Consider the following 18072-nt stretch of genomic DNA (forward strand, 5'->3'; position numbering starts at 1 on the left):
CGTGCAGATCCGGCGGAGTTATGCGGACAATTGGCCGCTAAAGAGCTGACAATGAACAAAAAAGATGATGATGAAGAAAAGCAGAAGGCAGTGATACGAAGACGAGAGACGCGAACGGGATATGGATGAGGATATGACACGGCCGACAAAACCAACCACCAACCACTTTTCCTTTTTTTCCTTTTCCCTTTTTTATGACCACTTACTAGACTCTCATTACTAGGGTTTCCGACGCAAGTCGAGGTTTACAAATAGCGCCAATGTCTTTTAGCATTTCCATTAGTTAATTACAATACCCAATATACCATCACCAAATTGCCAAATGGAGGTCAAACAAGCAGTGGCTGTGAAGAAGAGGGCTTTCTTACCCCAGAGTAGAGTTGAGTTCGAGGTGAACATCAAGGAGCGATCAATTGGTCAGATCATGGGGATGATTTCTTGGTACCCCGCGTGGTGTCGCTTCTCCAGGCCCGGAGGTTGAAACCACGATAGCATACCGAAAACAACAGGACTTTGGTTTTTCCTCCAATGCACTGACTTACAGGGGAACAGATGATTACGACTCGCGTCCAGGCCTATTTCTGGCCCGAAAACGTCCTGGTAAACCAAAACGAATGGGCGATTGGGTGTTGAACCCCTTGAAACCCAATTTGGTGGGGGCAGTCAGCCAGAGGTGGGGGCAGTCAGCCAGAGGAGCCTCACTAAGGTTTAGGCCCCGCATCGTCTCAGATGCCCACTCTCCAGCTGGGGAAGCGGCATTGCGGCTCTTGTGAGGCTTCATCTGGTTTATTACTTCGGGGTTTTCAACTCTCAGAAAATCAATCGGATGAGAAGCAGTACAGCTGCCCGACTCAATTATCAATTGTGTAATCCGATATAGATCCGGTATACTAAGAGGTCCATTGGGTGAGAGACCGGCCGATCGCGCAGCTTGGAAAAAGCTAGCTTCTGTCCAGGCCATGTCGCACATCAAACATCAAGAGGAAACGTGAGACAGAGACAGCTCGCACCGGGAACCCCATGCAACATGCCACCCCAAGCGGCCGCCTGGCAGCCCATCGTGAACGGACGGGAGAACCTGTCTGGATCCTGCGTCTAGGCCCGGCCGAAACGAAAGAGAGAAGAGAGAAACAAAGATAAGATGTCGTCGGCTCCCGAACCTGTTTCCTCTCGTCTGGTCTTTCCTTTCCCCTTCCCTTCCGCCATCACGACCGATAACTTTTATGTTCAGTTCGTGATCATCGCGTGGCCCTCGACTCACCCTCTGGTTAGGGTCTATTACTTTCGCTTCGTTTAATTAATTCTTCCTCCATTATAGACTGTGTCTTTTTTATATACCATCCTTCATTTTGAAGTTGTGTTAGTGTCGCTATTACACAAGTTGCGCGCCAATCTAGACAGAGGATCCGACCTGTACGAGATAGACACCGTTTTGTATATACATCCCATCACACAGCAGCTTGTCGCAAACCACCCACACGATGCGCACCACCACCTTCCTCAGCACCGCCCTCCTGGCCGCCACCCTCTCCCTAGCCGCGCCCACGCCCGCTCCCGCCCCCGAGGCCAAAGTCCCCTTCGTGACCGGCAAGCCCGTGATCGAGCTCTCCAACGAGCCCGTGCCCATAACGCACCCAGCCTCCAAGACCAAAACCGTCATCGGCAGCGATCCCGCCTCCCCGCCGTGCACGCCCGCCAACAACAGCAGCAAAAAGCCTGCTTCCTAGTCGGCACCGAGACTCTCCCCAAAGAAGTCTCCGACGTCGCCGCGACGCTAGCCGGCAGCATAACCTGCGACCCCAAGCTGAAAACCCTCTCCGGCGTCCCCGACGTCTCAACCGCGTCCGGCGTGACCTATTCCTCCGTCGACTTCTCCCAATCCCAGACCCAGACCCCGCTCGCCTTCGCCCTCGACAAGTTCGCGACGGACCCGACTTCCCTGGCCAAGACGGACCTCCAGCGGTTCCAGGACATGCTGGACGTCTACACCGCAACCGAGGCCGGGATCCGCAGCGTGGGCGGCAACGTCGCGGCCCTCAAGATCCCCAAGTTTTTCTTGGCCATGCAGGTCAGCCGCATCCAGACGGCGCAGGGGAACCCGCCCAAGGGCGCGGGGCAGCAGGTCGACCACCTGCGCGACAAGGTCACCAAGAACGCGCCCAAGGAAGCCAAGGCGCTCGTCGACCAGGTCGTCAAGCTGGCCACGCAGACCAAATAGGACCCTTAACCAAAAGAATGGATGGGCGGAGGGCCCAATTGGTAGGGCGACATAGCATCCTATTAGACTACAGTGGATGGACGTTGTCGATGTTCATCTCTTGCGTAACTAACTATGCGCGTTGGCCCGATGATTAGGGACCGATGCCGGCTCTCGCTCAATGTGTTACCAAAAGCGATAATGACGTGTTTTCCAGGGGGTAGAGAGGTCATGTGTACTGAAGTAATAGGAACAATAATACTTTCAAAAGGATTAGGATTTGGTTTATTCGTTTGAGCTGCGTGACTCTGTTTGTCCGTTTCACGTCTAAAATATCGTTTATATGCTATACACCGCCACCCAGCCGGCCACCCCGAGTTGAAACGCCCAGAATATGCTTGCCAAAAACACCACGCCAATGACGTCCTCGTAACATTAGATGTTTGGCGACAACAGGTCATACTTGACGCATTTCTCAACCTAAAAAGAAGTTTATTAGTAAATAGCTTCACGACAGAGCTGAAAAGGGATAAATATGGGAGGAAAAGGCCTACATCTTCTATACTGGCCTGCATGAAGCGACGCGCCTCCAAGCCAGCCCAAACCATCAACATCGAGAAATCGCCACCCTTCATCATATCCGCGCCGCCACGGGCGCCGAGCTGCCGCAAGATGGGCAGACTGCTGCTCAGGATATCGGTGTCGGGGTCCAGGTTGCGGCCGATGCCCTCCAGCAGCAGGATACTGATGACGACATTTACAAAGTCGCCCTCGAGCCGGACATGGTGCCCGCGCACCATGCCCAAGACCTCCTGGAGGATGTCGCCGATCTTGACGTTGCCCAACGCCAACGTGTTGCTCTTGACGTTCAGAACCAGGTGCTGCATCTTGAGCGCGAAGATCTCCTTGTCAATGACGGCGTCGGGCTGGCGGCAGCGTTCACACATGAGGTGGCCCGCCTTGTAGCCGTCGAACTCAGCCACGGCCTTGAAGAGATCGAGAAAGTTGCGGCGGTTCGTCGCGTTCAGCTCCGTGACCAGGCCCGTGTCGATGAAGATGAGCTGAGGCCGGAAGCCCTCGGTGTCGATCTTCTTCAGCTCGGCGTTCCAGGCGGTGTTGTCCTTGCGCTTGCGGTAGGGGCGTAGGCGGGCCAGGACCTCCTCGGTGACGTCGTGCTGATCCTTCGAGTGGCCCTCGTCATGGCGCTGCAGCTTGGGCAGGTCCGGCTGCTGCGCCTTGTAGAAGCGGACCATGATGTTGCCCGGGTGCAAGTCGGCGTGGACGAAGTTGTCGAGAAGCAGCATGCGCAGGAAGGCATCGAGACCTTCTTGGGCGATGTCCTTCTGGAAAGTGCCGCCGCCGTTCTCCAAGAAATCCGCCAAGGGAATACCTTGGGCGAACTCCTCGATAAGTACGTTGCGGGTCGTGAAGTCGAGATAGGGGTAGGGGAACCACGCGGTGCTCCGCTCCTTGAAGTTCTTGCGGAACTTGGCCAGATTGGCGGCTTCGATGCGTAGATCCAACTGCAGCTTCATCATCTCGCCAAACTGGACGACCTCATCGGGAAGCGAGAGCCACTCAATGGTCGGGATCATGTTGAGGGCGCTGGCAAAGAAGCTCATGATTCGCAGATCGCGCCGTACCGTCCTTTCAACCCGGGGATGCAAGACCTTGATGGCAACATATGTCGAGGGCACGCGCTGCGGTGTGCTCTTCAAAACCGTGTCCACGTTCTTGCGAACCTTCTGGCGTATCTTGGCCTCATTTTCCACGACATCGGCGTCGGCAGGCGCAGTCAGGTTGGGCTTCAATTTCGCCTTATATACCTGGGCGATGGCACCCACGCCCAGCGGCTTCTCGTCGAATTCCTCGAATATCTCCTCGAACGGTCGTCCGTTAAAGGCCGCCTCGATAATCCGTCTCGTGTTGCGCATGGGGTGGGCGGGTGCGTTGGAGTGCAGCTTGGACATGATGACGCACATCTCGTCGGGGAAGATATCGGTTCGTGATGCCGCCCATTGGCCGAGCTATATTGTCACATGTAAGCCTTTCTTCGTCGGAGACTCGACTGTGGTGAGTCTCATACCTTGATAAATGCAGGGCCTGACCACTCCATGGCCTGGACCAAGAAGCCGTACCACCAGAGCGTCCCGCTGCGCTCATTGTCGTGGTCTGGCTGGCGCGCACCTACCCATATCGCAGGCACCGCTATTATTACAGGGACGAAAATGGCAACTAGTTGGAGGAACCGAACGCCGGTACAGATGGGTTCCCAAAGGTATACGTCTACATAATATACAAGGTTGTGCCGGAACTTGGTGAAGCCGCGGCTCGTGTCGTCTTTCTTCTTCTCGATCTCGTCTCTCGAGACCTCGAGCATGCGCCCCTCGGAGGTTTGGTCGTCGTCGTCGCCGGGCTCATTGTCCTTTTCCGAAAGCTTGACGAAGGCGGCCGTACCCAGGAGCGTGCCCTGTACCGCGGCTAGGAGGACTGTTGAATGCGACGATCGCGCTCGGGCCCCGGAAGACGAGGAAAATTGCTTAAAAGCAGACAATGTTGACTGCTGCGATCGAGGAGAAAAACATCTCGGAAGTTTGGGAGCTATCTGGGCTGTGGTTCGGCGTGCGCACAAGCGGCCGAGGAGGTGGACGGTCCTCATTCTCGTCAAGTCGCTGGGGGTTGTTTCCGACCTGTAGTCGTGGGCATTATGGCAACAAAGTGTCTGTCGGCTCGTTCATTCGGCGTCGCCTGTGGGTTGGCGAGGTTTGGATTAGGAAGAGACAAGCTTTCTCCCCTGAAAAACTGGTCTCAAGGGTACTCCGTAAAATCGGTAGATGATGGCGCCAGATCGTATTCCTGGACGCGCAGGTACCCTCGATGGCCACATTCCGTAATGGACCTGAACGGTGACGTACATCACCCGCGTCTTGGCCTGGCGCATGTGCTTTTCGCTTTTGCCCGCCGCCTGCCAGTGGAGCGCAGCAGCGACTTTTTTGCTCCCGTCTTTCGCCGCGACCCGCTAAAACTTTTAGCTGCAACTGCCAAAAGCTGCTCGCCTCTTGATGACCTGCATCCTTATCACAATCTTTGACTATCATTACCCTTATTGAACCATTGATTCACCTACTCGCCATCGACGACGCTTTTCGCTTCCTATACCAACAACGACCTCCTTGATCTTTGTAGCTTTTCAAATCCTGATCCGCAATCATGGGTTGGTTCTGGGCAGACGGTCCGCAGACCACACTGGCTGCTGCTCCCACTCAGCCTACGCCACCTCACAAATTCCCTACGGATGGCAGATCACCACCGGTAAGCCGACAACGCCGCGGTGCATCCCGCCGAACTCCCGGGATACTAACACTACATAGCCGGAATGTCCAATGCACAAGCACCAAAAGGCCGCAGATGCCATGACGCCTCCAGCCGCCTGTCCTGTGAAACATGATAAGGCCGCTGCCGCAATGACGCCATCCTCGTCCTGCCCCGTTCCTCATGGCGACAGGACACCGGCGCCCGAACCGAAGTCGACCCTCTCGAAGCTCAACCCATTGAACTACATGTTCCCCGATCTGTCCCAGGATAAGGCGCCATCCCAGACCCACGCCCTGCCCACCGAGCGCGAACCCTCGACGATACCTCGCGGCGACGGCACCGGCAACTGGGAGTACCCCTCGCCCCCAGCAGATGTACAATGCGCTACTGCGCAAGGGCTACTCGGACACCGACGTCACCGCCGTGGAGAGCATGGTCAGCGTGCACAACTTCCTCAACGAGGGTGCGTGGGCGGAGATTATGGAGTGGGAGAAGCGATTTGCCGGCGGTCTCTACAAGGGGATGCAGATGTGCAGCCAGGGCGAGCAGAACTTTGAGCGAATGGCCAAGAAGTACGGTTACGACAAGGAAGTAGAAGAGCTCTCGCCTAGTCTGGTGCGGTTCCAGGGGCGGCCCAAGGATATGACGCCCAAGGCGGCCATGTTCCAAGTCATGGGCTGGCTATACCCCGCCATGTTCCAGTAAGTCTTGCATTGTCACGATCTCTCTCATCAATCCCTTGGGAGGAGGCCGTTTTGTTAACAAGAAATCACAGGACTGAACCGCCATTCGACCGCCACGACTGGTACGTTTCCCGCGAGACCAACGGTCGCAAGAAGGAAATCCGCTACGTCATCGACTACTATTCTGGGGGAGAGGAAGAGAGCGGCGAACCTATATTTTACCTCGACGTTAGACCCGCCGTCACGCCCACATCCACAATCGAGCGAGCCGTCCGTTGGGGAGGTGATGTGTGGTGGAAGGCGTCCGGAGGCGATACACGAGAGCAGGAGAGACTCGAAAATTTACGGAAGTCTCGATAAGATTCTGACCCATCCAATTGAGAGGGGTACGGACGAACGACAAAAACAACAAACATCACCACTTTTCTGCTCCACGGAGTTCGGGTCGTATTTGACAAGGAAACTGTTTATTGACTGCCTCCCGGCGTGTACATAAAAGGGGCGGGGACATCAGCTGCTGGAGCTACTGGGCGTTTTCTCATGTATCAACGACTCTCGCAAAACCCGCAACGGCACTTGCGCAATGCTACTCATAGACAACTTACATAAACATCTGTATACTATATCCATAATGACCAACTCAGAACCAATCAACTGTGTATTTACACGTAGGTAGACCCCTCGCGGTCGGATGCTTGCGCACGATGGTCGACCCATTTCCAGAGAATGGCGAACACAGGTCTCCTCATAATTGACGAACGCTCTTGAAGCCCAACACAGCCACCGGGGAGACCGTTGCTAGTACGTACTTACTGAACCATCCCTGAGAGATTGCTGACAGCGTTTCATGCGGGGGAAAGACAGGTCCCTGCAGCGATCCCTCTGCCCGGGTAAATTTGCAACGAGAACAACCAAGCGTGATTACCAAGATGATGAATAGATTGATCGGGTCAATTACAACTGGGACTCTCATATTCCAAACCTGGCTATTTTGTACTGACTTCTTGTTGTTGAATTACACATGGCCGTCGGCCTTGTCTGGGTTTCCAATCTCCACCAAACAAACTGCCACCAAACCCGGCCACCCTGGCGACTGTGCGCCTGGCCCATCGTCTTCCGAATCCTACCTATTCCCCAGAATCAACTGCTGCATGGGGGGTTGAATACCACACACCACCACAATCTACAATCTACAATACTACGCCCCGAAGCCGAGAATAGAAAAAAGCCAATCGATCCTACTTACATCCATACAGCCTGCACCTTCTTCTTCTGCCGAAGGACAGCGTGTTCTTCTTTCCTTCTCAACACACGATCCCTCATTCATCCTTCAATCCAGCATTTGGTCCTGCACGACTCGTTCGGCATTTTCTTGGTGCTGTCGAAAGCATAGTTGCATTTCGCCCTCCGTTACACTATTTGCGCTTTCTCCATGCTCTAAAGGGCTCCGTCCGTTTTAGGTTGAAGACCTAAATTCAAGCGGACCATCACGCGGAAGGGCGGGAAGCCAGCCAGCGTCAATTGGACTGGAGACGCTGCGCTTTAAGCATTAACGAGAACAGTCCAAGCAAGCCCTCGGGAGACAAAGCAAAGGCAAAAGCAAATTTGATTGACATTATACGAAACCTTGGGTAATATTACGAGCAAGCAAGGTGAACAAGGCAGGAGGAAGCAGGAAGCAGGAAGAGAAGAAAAAAAGCGAAAATGATGCAGGTATTAGAAGCCTACGTCCCTCATTACGAGCTTTCCCTGCTGGACCGCATGCTCCTCATCTGGCTTTTCATCGGCTCCGCCTTCGTCGTCGTCTTGCAGGTTTCGCAGTCGTGGATGGAGCCCCGGCCGCGATGGACCGTCCTTGACGAGCGATCCAAGTGAGTCTCGCTCGTTCTGTCTCGAATTCACTAACCCTTTTTTTTCTTGATTGCCACATACATTAAGCGCATTCGATCATCCTTCTCCTTTTTCCTTGAATCCTACTGCGGCTGTTTTAAAGTCCTCTCAAGCCGGCTGACTTTGCTGTGTCTCTTACCCACCCCCACCATCCATCATCTGCCCTTTGTGTGAGAAAAGCCCGTGTGCATACGAATCAAACCCATTTGTTGAGGGTTGCTGTCGCTTGCCTCCCTCTTACATATATCATCTTGCCCTTCATTCATACCAATCAGAGTTGCCCCCTCTCTTTCTCTTTGTGGACGATAGTCTCTTTCCGTCCTAGTTTTTTTTCGCACCGTTGCCCATGTTCGCATGTTGTAAGCCCACCTGAACCCAGAAATATTATGGTTATCGCTCCACGGTCCGCTCTCCTCCACTCATAGGGCAGCAACACATGAGCTACGCTACTACAAGTAATTGGTGGTTGGTTACTCCTACTCCCCCGTTCCTCGACCTCCTTCACCGCAACAACGACAAGACAACAAGCCCATCCATTATACCAGCGGTAACGCGAACCGACCCATGCCCTGCAGGTTTTTTTTCCCTGGGGGTAATAGCGGTAACGCAAACCGAGAGGGGAAACATCGAGCACCGCAGAAATGGGCTTTTTTTTCTTTCATTGTTCCAATATAAAGACCATGATTTGTCCCGCCTCACTTCGTGAAAGAAAGACTTGGCCATATCACTGACTATTACACCGCTCGTGGTGAGGGGTAAAACTCACAGACCCTACTGGTACACCTACTACGTCTACCTAGCCTTCCTGCTGGTCCAGATCTCCTACCGCCCCCTCCGTCACAAAATGGACTCCATGCAGCCGCTGCTGAGCATCGGCGGCTTCGAGGTCGCCGCCGCCGCCCTCGACGGCGCCTGGATCGGCCTCCTCAGCCTCGAGGCCCTCATGATCGTCTTCGTCCTGGCCCTCCAAGTCACCCAACTATTCGGAAAGGCGGCGTCGCCTGCCGCCTACAAGCTCAAAGAGCTTTGAAGAAAACACAACAAAATGAAAATCACACACGCGCGCACACAGAGAGTGAGAGAGATGGAAAGAAACACAGGGATTGTTCATGTTTATGGGTTTTACGGTCAACGAATTGAATGAGATGTCCTTGGATAGGACGGGGAAACAACACAACTACATCGCAGGAAGATGACGGGAAAGCGGGCTATTTGGAATTTGGGCAAAACATTGGGAACATGGCAGGAGTTGGGGGAGTCTTTTGGGTTGTTGGGAAGCCGGCATTTGATTTGGAGCCTTTGAGAGGTCTGAGAAGGAAAGAAATTGCACCTCTCTTTTGTTGAGACAGCATTGCATTTGAGCGAGGCGTGTGCTTTTTTTTTGCATTTTATGTACGCATCGCATCCGGTTACGACCTGGCCCGCGCAAAACTCCACTGGCGGGGGACCGCACCATCCTTGGGGTAGCGTGAGTAGCCAGCTTCACTCAAATACAGACTTGTTTCTGATTGTCAAAGAACGATACAGTGATGGCTTGCTGTTATAGTGTTTGACTTGTGTGTGCATATGAACGAATGAACTTGTGTAGGATGGGCGGTGAAGAATGCGAGGCCCAATATTGGTACACAGTACAAATCCTGAGCATTGCAGCATAGAAACGAAAGGCAAGACAGTCTTCCTTTGATATCAATGCAGCTTCGAGAACCTGAATGCAGTAAGCTCATTTAACCTTCAACCGGGTCACCTGTGTCGCTATGTTGCTGTTGTTGCCAAGCAGTGTGACCTTGGTCTTGACATTAGCATATAGCTTCCATTCCACCTTGTTCTTGATCTTCGCACTTTTCTTCATCAAACTTTTCTTCTTCCCTGACCTTGGCCCGGGTCTTCCAACCCAGCTTCTTGGACTTTTTTATTTTTGCCTCTCTTCATTGTCGCGGTCCAAAACGCCGAGTCGCTATAATGCTCAGGTTCAGGTCCCGGGGCAGGCCCATTTTCTGGCCCTGAGCCGACCCTCCGGTCCCGCCTCCTCCACTTTGTCGGAGCCAATCTGGGAATGAATTGCTCCTTCACTGCGGCCTCATACTACTTTCAACGCAATCCCAAGTCAGCTCTCAGGCCAGGCAGGGGTGTCATCAATTGACGTACATACCTCAGCATCGGGCATCGCAGGTTCATGTCTCTTCAGTCGCTTCAACTCAGCCATACCACTCTCCAACACTCGCAGTTTGTCCATTGTGCGAGTTCTCTCGAGCGCGTTCTCTTGGCTTTCCCCTGCCACACGCCGAACCGTCTCATCCTCGAGATCGTAAACGATCTCTGGGGAAAGAAGATCAGGAAGCTTCCGGATCAGGCACTGTTCGATGGCGAGGACGCTGACATCGTCAACGAGCTTCTTTAGAGCAACCTGTCATCTGTTAGCTGACTGACTCGGGGAGAATGAACAGTGCAGGGTTGCGAACCTTGTAGTATGCTTCCATCATGTCGATGGCCATAGAGCAGGATAAAGTATCCATATCAGGTTCAGAGCCAAACAGCACAGTACCTACAAGGGGCTTCAAATTGAAAGTGCGATTAATGCGAAAGTCACCCGATTCGTCTTTCGCATCCTCATCAATATTGAAGAAATCCTTCAGTTGGATTTCAAGCTCGCGGCGGTGTCGCGCTTTCTGTGCCTTCTGCACATTCTCAGTCAGGTAGTGGTTGTATGTAATTGGGTGTCCTGACACGTGAGGCTCCAGAATCTCTTGAACCTTCGTGCTCAAGCTCTCGCGTAGCTTCTCCAGCGATGGACCAACGACTTCTCGCAGAAGAGACTCGGCCGTATCTTCATCAACGACGTAGCGAAGAACTGCGCTCACTGTGGTAAGACTGGAGGCGAGGATGCGTTCAGAGAGATCTACCACCAACCCCTCCCAGGGCTTACACTGCTTGCTGAAAAGCTCAGCAACAATAAGAGGTTGGTAAGTTCCGGGCAGCTCTCGTCCCCGGCTATCCTTCATGAGCACTTTCACCTCGTTGATATAGTCAGACCGCGAGATACATCGACCATCGTCGGCCACGTCGCCATCGACAATGCTACGGGCATGCCCTTTGGTCCGCATTCGCTGGGCAAAGTCGTAGAGAGTGTTTTGGACGACGGCTCGAAGACGCCTTGCGTGAGTGGACTGATCTCCGGAACTGGCGAAGAAGACATGCGTGTACACGCCGGCTGTCGCAGCATTCATCAGGTTTAAGAACTCTGTGCTTGCTTTCAGAAGGTATTTTCGTTGCTCAGGTGGCTTATCCCTCGATGATCCCAGTCTAGTGAGCTTCTCCCTACATTGCTGAATCCCGGTGTTGACATCGCTCAATACGCTGGGAAGGTTTTGAAGGATCTGATCCCGCAAGACATGGCTGAGTCGTATATTCAAAGCTGCTACGCCAAGCTGGGAAGCATCAAGTACGGTCCAGACGCCTTTGGCGAAGAACTCTTGCTCAATCGCGTCTCGCTCGGCGGTTGAGACGTCGCGCTCCAAGTAATTTCTGTTGCGGAGTACATGCCATCCCAATCGGAATTGGACATCCTTGTTCTGGGCAAGCTCCATGTAAAATCGCTCACTGTCGGAGCCCTGATCCAGAGTATCAGGCTTCGTGACGAGACCCAACGTACGAAGACCTTTGGGGTCCAGCTTTCGAGCATGGCGAGTGACTTGTTGAAGGGCGAAGTCGCTCTTTGCTGAAACCACTGCTAAGATGATGCTGCGTGGCTTCTTCATGTAGGAAAGCACGAGAGATTCGACAAGCTTGGCATCTGCTTCAGACTGATCCTTGTTCCCGGCCAGAAAGAGGCCAGGCAGATCGACGATGGTGAGATGCGGCTGGGTTGGTCCAGAGACTTCCACACGAAGGACGTCGGCACTGAAGACAGCGTCACCGCCATCCAGGCCCATCGCCTCTTTGGCTTGTTCGATGGCTTCGCCGATGTCAAGGTCATCATGTGTATACGTGAATGCCTCAAGGTTCTGCTTCTCCTTGGGAGATCTGTCAGGACCAGGATGGATGCTGACATGAATGCCGACGGAAGGGTTGCGTCTCAATATGAGCTCTGTAGCAAATCGAGTACAGAGTGTATCCTGTAACGAACAGATAGAGTAGTCAGTGAGACTGGTACGACTGTAAACGGCGCTGGTGCACAATGTTGACTAACCTTGGTAGGGAACGACATGCCAGAGATGGCCTCCAGAACAGAGCTCTTTCCTGAGGATTGATCTCCACACACAATGATCTGTGGTAGGTCTACGAAACGGCTGAGGCCCTGGGATCGCAGTGTGTCGATGACATCTAGCAAGTCCCGATGGTCCTGGGACTGCAGTAAAGTACCAGTAGCTTCCGGGGTAGAGTCCATCGTGAGCTAAGGCGTATGGTTATGGGTAGTTGTTTGGTAAGAAGAAACAAGATGAGGAAATCGAATGATGAAGGAATTTTAGTTCGTCAATCAGGCAGGGAGCGGACTCCCTTTTCTAGATGGCAACATTCTGTCGACTTGGTAACTCCTGCTGGTCTTTCGACAACAAACGGAGCAGAACCTCGCGTAACCTCGACACGCAATATATCCAAGGCAGGCAAACTGCCAGCACATACTGGAAGCGGGAGAGCAGACCGCATATAAAACCAAACGCAAGGAGTACATAATCAGGATCCGCTCATCGTGAAATTACACACAAGAAACCATATGGCACCCTGGCTGATCTAGAAATGACGGATAAATTTGTACACTCGTAGCCATAGGCCGAGCGAAACAGGTATTGGCATAAGTATTCCATTGTCTGAGAAATCGAGGCAGACAAGGCAGCCGGATGGCCGAAAAAGGAAGGGCAATTGGTCCATGAGGAAGCCGGGCCGCGGATCGCCAGCTGCTGCCCATGAAAACGTGTCGCATGCCTGAGATCAACGACAGGGTAGATAGCAAACCGAGCTTCCGTAGGCGCTCCAACGGTCGTATTTCGTCCTGTCGAGGCATATGAAGTGGCTGAAAGGGACCAACAGCAGAGGCCATGCTCGTAGCAACTCGCAATTGCTCTGCCGACACTTCATTCAACCAATTCGACGATGGAAGGCAATATCTTCAAGCGTCTCTTCTCAATAGTTTCAAGCTCGCATGCCCACCGTGCCATGGCGATTGAAAGCGCAGACGATACTGTCCTCAAGCATGTCGCATATGGCAAAAGGGTCTTGCGGCTAGAATCCCAATCGATGTTTGCATTGGAGCTTGCCGAGAGGCCCACCACTCAACCCGGCGGGTTTCCGCATCAAACGGAAGTTGATTGCCAGAGAGATCGAAAGTCCCAGGGTATGACCCAACCAACCTCGAGGCCTGACTGGTTTGTGCGACGTTGATGGGCAAGACTTGACAGCCTCGAGATTTCGGTCAAACCACGCCAACGGATCAGAGTGGAAACTAACCTTCTAGATCTCGCAGGCCTCCCACATCGCCTTCCCACGCGGCTCCATAACCTACTCCGGTGTGGTTGAAGATATCGGCAACGGGCATGTTTGATTGTTTCACATTCCTGGAGCGGTCAATGTGAGTAGGTACGCAGTGGTAGGCCTCTGCAGAGTGGAATTGGAAGCGGCGTTCGATGTGTCGTTGGAGGAATGGCACTGACTGGAGGCGGGGCTCCTTCCATGTGAGCAATCGACTCCACGCAGCGAGCCGCATCCAAGCCCCTGGAGCTGATGCACTCCACTGGAGGTGCTGGCCAAAGTAGTTGGAACAATTCCGACATAAAAAAATATTCAAAGACTCCTCGACTCGATAGAATCAAGAACTGTGCTTGATCATGATGAAAAAAGGCAAAAAGTGTGGAGACACCGGGAATTGAACCCGGGACCCCTTCCAAGCATTTATTGTTCGATTGAACGATGCGAAGGAAGTATCATACCCCCTAGACCATATCCCCATTTCTTATTATACGATGCCCAATTATTGCCGTACTAGTACCTCGCCGACACTAGTCACCCCTCTTGAGTCCGGAACAGCGACAGCCAGTTTCTGATTGGTTGGGCGCAGCGGGGTTCAATTGTTCAATTGTTCAATCCAGTCTTGTCCAGAGCAATAGATGCGAGCTGTGCAAGGAGGTAATTGCATCATAGATGATATGAATGTGAACAGATCAATGTGCATATGCCGATACTTCATAGTTTACGACAGACTGTGTATATATGTCGGCGAAGATGCAAAGTGCCGGCTTGCATGCTTGCATGTTGAGTGCTCGGTTGAGGGCTTGCTTGGTACTTGTTTGCTTGGGGTGGCAAGGTGGGTGGGTGGCTTCTGCAGGTATGGATGGCCAATGGTCTAGTTCAGTGAACTGCATTGCACGTTTGCGCAAAGAGCATCAGCCTGTAAGTCGCTCCAAGTGATCGCGCGATGCTATTTATTCCGTTTGTGACAAAGAGATAATAATCGGATTCAGAAGGTAAGACGTTTACCTCAAGTAAACCTGGAATTGATGATTGGAGGGAATTTGTGCAGAGAATTTGGTTTGTTCTCCGGCTTTTGAATAACATGGGCAACTGTAGCCATGGACTCAGGTCGTTTTAGGTGAGCTTCTTCTGTCTCTCGTCGTCCTTCAGTCTTGCTGCCAGCTCATTCATGCGAAAGGAATAGCTGGTAACGAGATCCCCAGCCATTCCCCGAACCACAGTCCAGCTCTCACCAGGAACGTATTGCCCCATACCAGAACCAATCCGGTCGCCCCCATCCCAGAAGCCCACGCAGCACAACATTGTACTCCGGCTTCAGCGTATCGCCAACGAGCCGCCTCGCAAACGTCCTCGCATCCATCGCACTTTTCCCCTGACTATACCCCAACCGCCACTGATACAAATCGCTTGCCCGGTCCAAGTAGATACTCCCTCGCGGCAGCGTCTGCGACCGCCGCCCATCGTCAATCGTGGTGCGGACGGTCCCCGCCATGACGACTGTAACCCGCACCCCGAACGGCGCGAGCTCCTGGCGCAGCGTGCGCGAGTACGACACGACGGCGCCCTTGGACGCGCTGAAGGCCGCGCCGAAGACGTAGGGCACCACGGCCGCGAGCGAGGCGAAGTTGACGATGAGGCCGCGCGCCGCGACGAGCTGGCCCGCGAAGGCCTGCACCGTGGCCATGACGCCCAGGACGTTCGTCTCGAAGAGGCGGCGCACGTTGGGCAGAGCGATGTCTGTCGCGGGCATGATTTGCGCGAGGCCGCTGTAGCCCAGAGCCCGAGGTTTGTGTTAGCCCATCATTAAGTAGTCTTGCATATTGCGCCCTACCACATGGTATGATTCTTCGGTTCAATTCATCCTGTTTCTGGGAGGCGCATTAGAGGGATTGGGAAGACTTGCGCGTTATTGACCAAGATATCCAGCTTGCCGCTGGTGATGGTGGCGACTTGCTCCTCGCATGCTTGGATGCTGTCTTGGTCGGTGACATCGAGCTGCAGTGCACTCATGCCCATCTCAGCCAGTCCAGCGAGGACCTCGGGTCTGCGCGCAGTCGCGATAACGTAAAGACCTGCATATTGGGATTGCTTAGTTTTGAAAATCTTCAATTCAGAAAGATACTTGATGTTCTGTGGTATATAATACGACGTTGCTCATCCTTTCCCCCTTACCTTTGTGATGGTATTCCAGACATAGTGCATGTCCAATGCCGCCTGGGGTGCAGCTTAAAGGTGGGAGGGAATTGCTGTTAGTTGGTCGATAGGCCCTGGAACATACTGCACTGAGTGCACTAAACCCGACCGAAAATGCGACTCACCCCGTAATCAGCACCGTTTTCTGTCCTGGCTTTGGTCCTGCCATCCTTCAAGAATATGAATCAATATGTGTAGCTGAGCACTGCAGTTCCTCAATCCGCGAAACCTGCGATATGTTTGTGCATTGGATGGATTCGTATTTGGCCAAGGTTGTGGCAACTAAATACAACAAACATCATTGCAACTGTTTCGCTCTTCACGGCGCCCCCGGGTCCCGGTCCCTCGGCAATTCCGTAGTAGCCACGGCGAGGTGAATCGCTTCTTGGTTGTAACAGGCATACGGTCTGGAGTTCTCGGCATAACATCTGCAACCGTCGAATATCAATCAGTCATTTCAATCGAGCGTACTATATCTGAGACAAATATTTCTGTTTGGTATTTCCTAGTCTGTTCAGAACTACATGCTCATTCATCATTTTTTCTAGCCTAAACTCACCACCAATCGTCCTCTGCTTCGCTATCGCTCTCAGCACTCCATTCATGCTGGGTACCAAACCAGACCAGCTCGTCATTCCTTTCCGGCATGTGTCCGAATTCCTCGCCGCCATCACCGCTATCGCTAATCCTGTCCCAGCCTGGTTCTGTGCGGTCCAGAAGCGCCCGTCGCCGGTTCGACTTCAACCTTTCTTCTCTCATCAAGGTAACATCCTCCGCCTCCGTCTTCATCCCCTCTTGACGCACATGGCTCTCGAAGTACTTGTCCACAATCTCCCGGGTCAGAGGAAGCTCGTCGGGATACAGCTCGCCGCCTTGGCTGCAGTAGCAATTGATGGAGCTTCTCATATCGCAGGGCGCAACGGAGGGTATGCCTAGCTCGTACTCCTCAACCGCACCGGACGATCCGTCCGCGTTCTCCGCGTAGCCCCGGATCGACCCACATATGCAAGGGTCTTGGATCGATAGAGATTTCCGTATGTCAGGCAACAAGACTTTCCATGACCCTTTCGTAAGAAGTACCTCCTTCAAACAGAGACTTTTCAACGTGTCCTTGTGCAGCAGCAAGAAGCTCCAGAGCTCAGATCGCTCACAGTCCACATTTTCAAGCATGACGGCGGTCAAGTTAGACCAATGATGGCCTGGGGTAATGATGTGGCTCAAGCTTACCGCACGCTTGTGAGATTCGGTGGTGAAGATGGAGAATGATAAATCCTCAAGCCTGGGCATTGACTGCAGGATATCAGCAATAGTCCCAGACTGGAGGCATGTCCGACACCTTTCCATATCCCCGGTCATATCAACGCAATCCTCATCCATGTCAATTAACAAAGAAAGATCAATGTATGTGGCATCTTTGAATGGCTTGAAAAGCCGCGACAAATTCCCCGAGTTTTTCTCAAAGAAGCGCCAGTTGAAATTGCCCGCACGGAGCGCTGGTATGGTCAGGTTATGGTTTGCCACTGCGTTGAGCAACACCTCTAACGTAGCCACGCCCTCGGGATCCCCTTCAAAATGTGGTTGCCAAACGCAACCGTCATCAAATGAAGACGCCTTCTTTGCAAATCTTTGGTAGTACATGTTCCCGCAAGACATGGTAATCTGCCGGAGGTTGGTCAGCTTCGGGAGGATCAGCTGGAGACACAAGGCGTCCGCCTGGCTCTCGTTCAGCAGCGCTTGCGCGGCGACCGTCTGCTTGTACAGCTCATACTGCAGTGGAAACTCCTCTGGCGGGACAATGGGCGGCAAATGTGCGAACATGACAGGGTCCAGCTTTTTGACCATGTTGTTTTTCTTGATCTCGGAGACGAACTCTGCGTAGGAGACGGGCGTCCTCTCGTAATGCTTCGCAATGTAGCCAAGGCTCTTTACGTTGGGCGCGAGGACAGGATGTGCCGCGATTGATCGCAGGCGCGCCAGGTCCTTCTCGTGAAAGTGGAAGGTGACATCGGGAAGGATGTAGGCTCCCGCCACCACGGACCAGGCCTTGTTGACGAGCCGCAGGTTGCATGCATCGTCGATGCTAAGCAATGAGGCTACAAGATGGAGTATCTCAGGTGGTAGATGATCCATTTTCAAAACTTTCGTTCTTATATCAAGGTTAAAAGAGTCTTGAGCCAGAAGAGAAATAAAAGGCGAAAAGTCATGAAGCTTTCGTCATGTCAGCAGAGTCAGTCACTTATTAAAGCCCCCTAACGCGCCCCAATCGCGCGCTGGAAGCTGGAACAAAACAAGCCCCGCCCCCACACTGGTAGGTTGGTTCCGCCCGCTCAC

At 53.1% G+C, this 18072-nt stretch overlaps 7 protein-coding genes across 7 annotated transcripts; 3 read left to right on the forward strand and 4 right to left on the reverse strand.

Annotated features, from left to right (window-relative positions):
- Positions 1–1481: 1481 nt before the first annotated feature.
- PG997_014979 (uncharacterized protein) lies at positions 1482–2218 on the forward strand (the record flags this gene model as incomplete). Its single annotated transcript, XM_066819293.1, is given in 2 exon segments — positions 1482–1655; positions 1667–2218. 2 exon segments carry the CDS (start codon positions 1482–1484, stop codon positions 2216–2218), a joined length of 726 nt encoding a protein of 241 aa, XP_066661481.1.
- Positions 2219–2632: 414 nt separating this feature from the next.
- Positions 2633–4856, reverse strand: PG997_014980 (uncharacterized protein; the record flags this gene model as incomplete). Its single annotated transcript, XM_066819294.1, has 3 exons — positions 2633–2677; positions 2752–4224; positions 4284–4856. 3 exons carry the CDS (start codon positions 4854–4856, stop codon positions 2633–2635), a joined length of 2091 nt encoding a protein of 696 aa, XP_066661482.1.
- Positions 4857–5407: 551 nt separating this feature from the next.
- On the forward strand, positions 5408–6555 carry PG997_014981 (cytochrome c/c1 heme lyase; the record flags this gene model as incomplete). Its single annotated transcript, XM_066819295.1, has 4 exons — positions 5408–5509; positions 5569–5886; positions 5909–6213; positions 6288–6555. The coding sequence occupies 4 exons, from the start codon at positions 5408–5410 to the stop codon at positions 6553–6555; spliced, it is 993 nt and encodes a 330-aa protein (XP_066661483.1).
- Positions 6556–7899: 1344 nt separating this feature from the next.
- Positions 7900–9115, forward strand: PG997_014982 (uncharacterized protein; the record flags this gene model as incomplete). The annotated part of the gene is made up of 2 exons (XM_066819296.1): positions 7900–8066; positions 8854–9115. The coding sequence occupies 2 exons, from the start codon at positions 7900–7902 to the stop codon at positions 9113–9115; spliced, it is 429 nt and encodes a 142-aa protein (XP_066661484.1).
- Positions 9116–10234: 1119 nt separating this feature from the next.
- PG997_014983 (uncharacterized protein) lies at positions 10235–12469 on the reverse strand (the record flags this gene model as incomplete). The annotated part of the gene is made up of 3 exons (XM_066819297.1): positions 10235–10489; positions 10545–12197; positions 12272–12469. Coding segments are annotated over 3 exons (2106 nt in total), but the record flags the coding sequence as incomplete, so codon positions are not given.
- A 2192-nt stretch (positions 12470–14661) lies between these two features.
- Positions 14662–15910, reverse strand: PG997_014984 (short chain dehydrogenase; the record flags this gene model as incomplete). The annotated part of the gene is made up of 5 exons (XM_066819298.1): positions 14662–14854; positions 14895–15250; positions 15463–15620; positions 15721–15773; positions 15867–15910. The coding sequence occupies 5 exons, from the start codon at positions 15908–15910 to the stop codon at positions 14662–14664; spliced, it is 804 nt and encodes a 267-aa protein (XP_066661486.1).
- A 386-nt stretch (positions 15911–16296) lies between these two features.
- Positions 16297–17871, reverse strand: PG997_014985 (uncharacterized protein; the record flags this gene model as incomplete). Its single annotated transcript, XM_066819299.1, has 1 exon — positions 16297–17871. One exon carries the CDS (start codon positions 17869–17871, stop codon positions 16297–16299), a length of 1575 nt encoding a protein of 524 aa, XP_066661487.1.
- Positions 17872–18072: the final 201 nt, after the last annotated feature.

Source organism: Apiospora hydei (assembly GCF_038363865.1).
Source record: "Apiospora hydei strain CBS 114990 chromosome Unknown utg000010l_segment0_segment0, whole genome shotgun sequence".
NCBI lineage: Eukaryota > Fungi > Ascomycota > Sordariomycetes > Amphisphaeriales > Apiosporaceae > Apiospora > Apiospora hydei.